Source organism: Cystoisospora suis, assembly GCF_002600585.1.
Source record: "Cystoisospora suis strain Wien I chromosome Unknown contig_3592, whole genome shotgun sequence".
In the NCBI taxonomy this organism is placed as follows: Eukaryota; Apicomplexa; class Conoidasida; order Eucoccidiorida; family Sarcocystidae; genus Cystoisospora; species Cystoisospora suis.
In genome coordinates, this window is record NW_027156387.1 from 22,268 (window position 1) to 28,323 (window position 6,056).

The following is a 6,056-nucleotide window of genomic DNA, read 5'->3' on the forward strand; positions in this document are numbered from 1 at the left end:
CTTCCTCTTTCTCTTCTTCTTCTACTCCTAGTTTTCTTCTTCTTCCTGACCGAGCATTCACTCTCTTTTCATCATCTTCTGTTTCTTCTTCTTCGTCTTCACCCCTTCCCCCCCCCTCAGCATCTTCTTCGTCTCTTCTCTTGAATCTCTCTCGTGTCTCTCCACCTCATTATTTACAGCCCAGGGAAAGGGAGACGGAGGAGACAGAAGGAAGATCTACGAGGAATGACGAAACTGAAGATCAGAAGAGGAAGAATACTGCTACTTCTTCTTCTCTTTCTGATATAAGAAATCTCTCTCTCATCCCCACCATAGCAGATATCTCGTCTTCTTCTTCTTCTCGATCTCGGTCTTTGTTTACGGACCCCTCACGGTCTGCATGCATGACGAGTTCTCGCACAGCCTCGAGCCGCAGGAGAAGATGTAGAACCTTATCTTCTCTTCTTCTACGTGGAAGAGAAGAAGAAGAGCAAGAAGAAGAAGAAGAAAGAATGATCTCTCGTTGTGACAGGGGTGATGGATGTGGGAGAAGGGGATCGTCTTCTTCTTCTTCGGAGAGTCGCTATAGCTCTTCTACCCGTAGATCAAGTCTAACGAGGAGAGGCGAAGGAGAAATAGAAGAAGAAGAGGAACATTCAAGAAATCCATCTTCTTCTTCTTCATCCCTTCTTCCTTCTCTTTTTTCTTCTTCGCATCTTCCTGTTCCTCTTGATCAAAGAAGAAGGAATGTCTTAATGAGCCAAAGACGCTTCACATCTTCCCTCTCGTCTTCTTCATCTTCTCCGAATATAAGCCGGACAGAAGGGGGGAGAAGCGAGCGCCATATGCCGTTGTTTACGTATAGAGAGCACTCAGCCGCAGTGAAGGCAGTTGCCTGGTCGCCTCATGCATCGGGCCTGTTAGCAAGTGGAGGAGGTACTGCTGATAGACATATACGCTTCTGGAATACGCACCTGTAAGCTTTGCTTCCTTCTTTATTCTTTATCTTCTTTTCATTCTTTCTCCTTTTTTCTCTTCTCTTAGTGTGTGCCCCGATGCAAAGGTGTGAATTAGGCAGGCAGGAGAAGATAGAGAGGGAGAAGAAGCGCAAGAAATCTCGACGTGATAGGAGCCACGCACAAAACAATGACAGATCTGTATCTGTCTATCTATCTTGAATCTTGTGGGTATTCTTCGGTCTACTTGTTTCAATCTCTTGTCGATCTATCTCTCGATGTCTCCTTCTTTAATCTATGTGTCTGTCTATCTTTCATCCGTATGTGTATGGCTGTATTTCTCTTAGTGTATATTGTCAAGTAGTACAGGAAGTGAAGATGAAGAAAGAGAGAGAGAGAGAGAGAGAAAGAAAGAAAGAGAGAAAGAAAGAAAGAACTTTAATTGAAGCGGTAGACAAGCATATCAACACACACACACATGCGACTGACCGAGAGAATGCTCTCCTCGAGGAAGAAGAAGCAGGAGAAAGAGGGGAAGAAGTTCCTTCTTCTTCTTCTTTTGTCTAATGAGAAACTGATGTGCATTACAGCTGTCCTACTCTCCCCCCCCTAGTCCTACTCCTAGAACGCCTACTACCTATCTATCTAGCGATCTATCTATGTATACATGTATCTATAGGTGTAAAGAGGTCGCTTATACATAGATGATAGATTGGAGGTAGATAGATGTTTCTGTTGAAAAGCATAAGAGAAAAGAAAGACTAAGGCAGTCGATCGATCGGAGGTGTAGGTCGTTAGTATTGCTACTACTACTACTCCTACTATTCCTACTATTCCTATTAGTATTCTTATCATACTTCTAATGAAGTAGAGGCTTGTATAGAGAAATAGATAGATGTGTATGCGTGTAAATGTGCATGCGAGGTTCTTTCTCTTTAAGGGCTTTGTTTCTCTGCTCGAAAATGACTTTCTTCTCTACACCGCATTCCTCTTCTTTTAGATAGTCATGAAACACTTCTTCCTTCCTTCTTTCTCTTTCTCTCTCTCTCTCTTTATCTTTATGTTCAGACATCTCTTTCTTTCTTTCATTCATTCATTCGTTCACTGCTTGTCTTTGTCTATTTTTTTTTTTGATCTTTCTGTTCTCTTCATGTGACCTTTCGGCAGACCTCTATCTCTCGTTAGGGGTATACAGCAACCTACCTTCTCTTTCTTATCTCCTTCTTCATCGTTCTTTCTCTCTTCCTTTCTTTTCTCTTTCCTTCTTTCTCTTCTTTTCTTTCTCTTTCTCTCTCTCTTGCTCTCGCCCCTATGTTCATTCATTCTTTCTTTCTGTCTCTCTGTCTCTGTCTCCTTTGCGTAGGTCATATTCTTCGTCGATCTATGCCTATGACGTAGGCTGTCAGGTTTGCAATATTCGCTTTTCCCCCCATTCGCATGAACTTCTCTCAACTCATGGCTTCTCTTTGAACCAAATCTTTCTCTGGAAATACAAACCTTCTCTTCTTTCTTCCTCTTCTCCTTTCTCTTTCTCTTCAACGTCTTTCTCTTCTTCTTCTCTTCATTCTCAGGGGTCGCTCCCCCTATCAGATGAGAGGCTTCTGCATGCATTCTCTTCTTCTTCTCCAGGAGCCTCAGGTGTCTCTCCTTCGCCCATGCAGAAAACTTCAACTCTTTCAGGTACCACCTCTTTCTTCTTCTCTTTCTTTCTTTCCTTCTTTCTCTCTTTCTTTCCTTCTTTCTTCGGAAGAGAGACGTGCTGCAAAGACTTCTGGTCGACAGAGAAACATATTGTTAATGCTACATATGTATATATATATATATATATATTGATATACATATATATCTCTAAATACATACATGTCTATGTATGTGTATGTATGCATGCAGTACGGGAGGGTAGATGTGGATTTGGCTGTGCGTATTTCGTGTTATATTTGAGGCGTGTGTATGTACAGCACTTGAGAGAAAGGAAAGAAGACTGGAAGAGATTTAGAGATAGAGAATAGAGAGAGAGAGATTGAGGAGAGGAGGTGAAAGAGATAGATACAGAGGGGGTGGATGGATCGAAAGGTTTAGTGTAGAGGAATCTGTATGGATGTATGTCTATGTTTCTTCTTTCTCTTGCTGTCTCGCGCACGTCATGTATCTAGAGAAGCCGCACCCACACTCTCCCAGTCTATCTAAATCTTCCATGAGAAGCATCTCTCACCTCCTTCATACTCCAAAGGTAAAAAAGAGAGACAGAAGAGACACAAGAGACAGACACCTGCAACCTTGTTTCATCTTCCTCTCTTCCATGCCTTTCTCTCTATCTCTCTTTCTTTCTTCTTTCTCTCCTCCTCGTTCTCTTCTCCCCTGAATCTCATGCAGATTCTTCTTCTCTCTCATTCACACCTTTTCTTTCTTTCTTTCTCATTCCTTGTCTTTCATTCTTTTCTTCTTTCATTCTGCTTCTTTCTCGTTCATTCTGTTGCGCGTATGTTGGTAGGGCATAGAGGGCGTGTACTGTTTCAAGGGCTTTCGCCTTGCGGGCGTCGCGCCGTGACAGGTGCAGGGAGAGGAGACGAATCGCTCCACTTCTGGAAAGTCTTTCACCATGAAGATGAAGAAAAGACGCAAAGAGACCAAAAGTCGAGGTGTATACACAAGAGAAGGACCTATCTTTCGAGGAAAGAAGAAGCCGAGAGAGGCAGAGGAGGAGGAGGAGACGAAGAGAAGAGAAAGGAGAGAGAAAGCAGGAGGAGGAGAAGATGTTTAGCTGATGTGGGTGAACAAATAGACGAAGTAGAGGGAAAAGAAGAAGAAGAAAAGAGATTAGGTAGAGGAGAAGGAGAGAAGAAGAGTCTCTATAGCGACTCCTCTAGAAGAAGAGAAGAAGAAGAAGAGGAGGAGGAGAGATTCTATCACGGCGGTGTTTCACGAGGAATGATAGGAAGAGATCGAATAGAAGGCTTCGGTTGCTTGAGAGAAGATTTAAGTCACTGGAGGTAGATAGACAAGTAAGCAAATTAAAGATTCACACAGAGATAGAGAAATCGATAGAGATACCAGAAAGAAGAAGAGAAAGATATATCTCTATCTTAGGATATCCATCATTCTTCGTCCTTCCATTAGTGTGTTCTGAAAGAGAAGAAAAAGAAGGTTTGGAGTCAAGTCCAGGAAACACCTCGAAAGAAGGAAAGAAAGACAGGTGAGAAAGACACCTTTGCTTGACGAAGCACATAAGCGTCATGATCTTATTCTTTGTCTTCTTCTTTCTTCTCCCCTGTGCATGCATCTCTCCATTATTCTTGACTCCATCTTTTCTCGTCTTTCTTCTTCCTTTGTGTCGTTGTATCTATCTCTCAGCTTGGGGAGAGGTTCTTTTGTCATTGGTTCTGTTTCGTGAGGTGTATATACACTCCCCCACCCATGTTGACAAGCTTCATATTTGTTGAGTGCATGCGGAAAATGCCGAATATCGCTTTCTTTCTTCGATGCTTGGAGACATGTGAAGCGAGGAGGCTTTCTAATAGAGTCAAATCTCTTCTGCTTGCGCTTGGAATTTCTTTAGTGTGTAAATTAAGGCAAGGAAAAGGAAAGAAACTCCTACAAGAAGAAGAGGAACAAGAGGAGGAGCAGGAGGAGGAGGAGCATACTTCCATTCATCTCTTTCTTCTCTTGTCTTGTCACGGGCATACTTCATCCATCTCCTGTATTATTTTATTCTTTCTTTCTTTCTTTCATGTAGACAGAGAGGCCTTCGTTGTAGCCTCTCTCTTCACTTCTTGTCCTTCTTCTTCTTCTATTCTCGGCTATCTACCTCAGTCTGCAGCGATTCTTCCAGAGAGCAAGAGAGAGAAAGAGACAGATATACATGACAAGCACGAATATAGATAGATAGATAGATAGAGATGGATAGAATACAGGCAGGTAGATCGAAGATAGATAGATAGATAGATTGAAGATAGATAAATATAGGCGGGTGTGCGTGTAGTGATGGATCCTGTAGGTATGAAGTTCTATGTTGCATGCGTAGGCTTTCTTTTGCCTCATGAAGAGAAAAGAGAAGAAAGGTAAAGATGCAATTCTTTTCTTTCTTTCTTTCTTCGATTTTTTGTATCTCCTTCTGGCTTGTTGGGGAAAGAAATCCTTGGCTCCTTCCTTCTTTTCTTCTTTGCATGCACAAGAATGAGAAAGAGAGAGAGAGAAAGAAAGAATGATGAATGCGTCATCTCTACTCCACTCTCGTCAAGTCCGCCAGACAACTTCCCGATCGACCTCTCGATCTAGAGTATCCCTCGATGCCATCCATTGATATAGCTATGCATACGTATATATTCACACATCTATATCTAGATGTAACGCTAGACAGTTACCTATATATATATATATCTAAATACAGATCTGTATCCAGACAGGGATACATATACATATATATGTATATACGTATAGAGAGAGAGATGGATGGAAGGGTGAGTTTCGGGGGGTGGCCTGGTAGTAGACTTTGTGTCTTTCTTCTTCTTCTTTGGAATCCAAGTGAACTAGATCGTTTACTTGCCTTTTTGACGCGAGAAGATGAAGAAGAAAAGAGAGAAGAGAAAGGAAAGACAAAAGGGCGCAAGAGGAACCTTACCTACACGTTTCCTGATACACGTTACATACATCGAAGATAGAAGATCGTCACAAGGCGAGACCTATCGCCCGTGGAGTGGTGGAAATGCTGAGAAAGCCCATGGTATGGCGCTGTATTGAAACATGAAGGTAGACTAATAGATATTCTTCTCTTGCCGAAGAAAGAGAGAGAAGAAGGAGACGCTTACCAAGAAGTACAAGAGGCGTGTCAACTTTCATTTTCTCTGCTCTCTAATTCCTTTTGGGGTTCTGAATCTTCTCCGGCTCTGTCTCTTGCTGCTGCCTCTTCTTCTGGAAAGAATCTCTACTATAATATCTATCTATCTATCTGTCTATATATATATATATCTTTAACCTGTCTGTATATACACATAGAGATGAAGATTCATCTATGTATCTAGAACTCTCCATCCATCTGTCGGTCTCTCTGTACTCTATCTCTCTATCTATCTATTTCTCCATTGATCTGTGGCTCGACCGGTCTACCTATCTACCTTTAATCTA

At 42.0% G+C, this 6,056-nt stretch overlaps 1 protein-coding gene across 1 annotated transcript in view; it reads left to right on the forward strand.

Annotated features, from left to right (window-relative positions):
- Nucleotides 1–5,192, forward strand: part of CSUI_006970 (wd g-beta repeat-containing protein) — a 13,670-nt gene extending 8,478 nt beyond the window's left edge. The window contains exons 6-8 of the mRNA XM_068067120.1: nucleotides 32–955; nucleotides 2,299–2,615; nucleotides 3,427–5,192. Coding sequence (XP_067920904.1) covers nucleotides 32–955; nucleotides 2,299–2,615; nucleotides 3,427–3,929 — 1,744 coding nt within the window. The 3' untranslated portion in view covers nucleotides 3,930–5,192. The remainder of the gene's footprint in view (nucleotides 1–31; nucleotides 956–2,298; nucleotides 2,616–3,426) is intronic.
- Nucleotides 5,193–6,056: the final 864 nt, after the last annotated feature.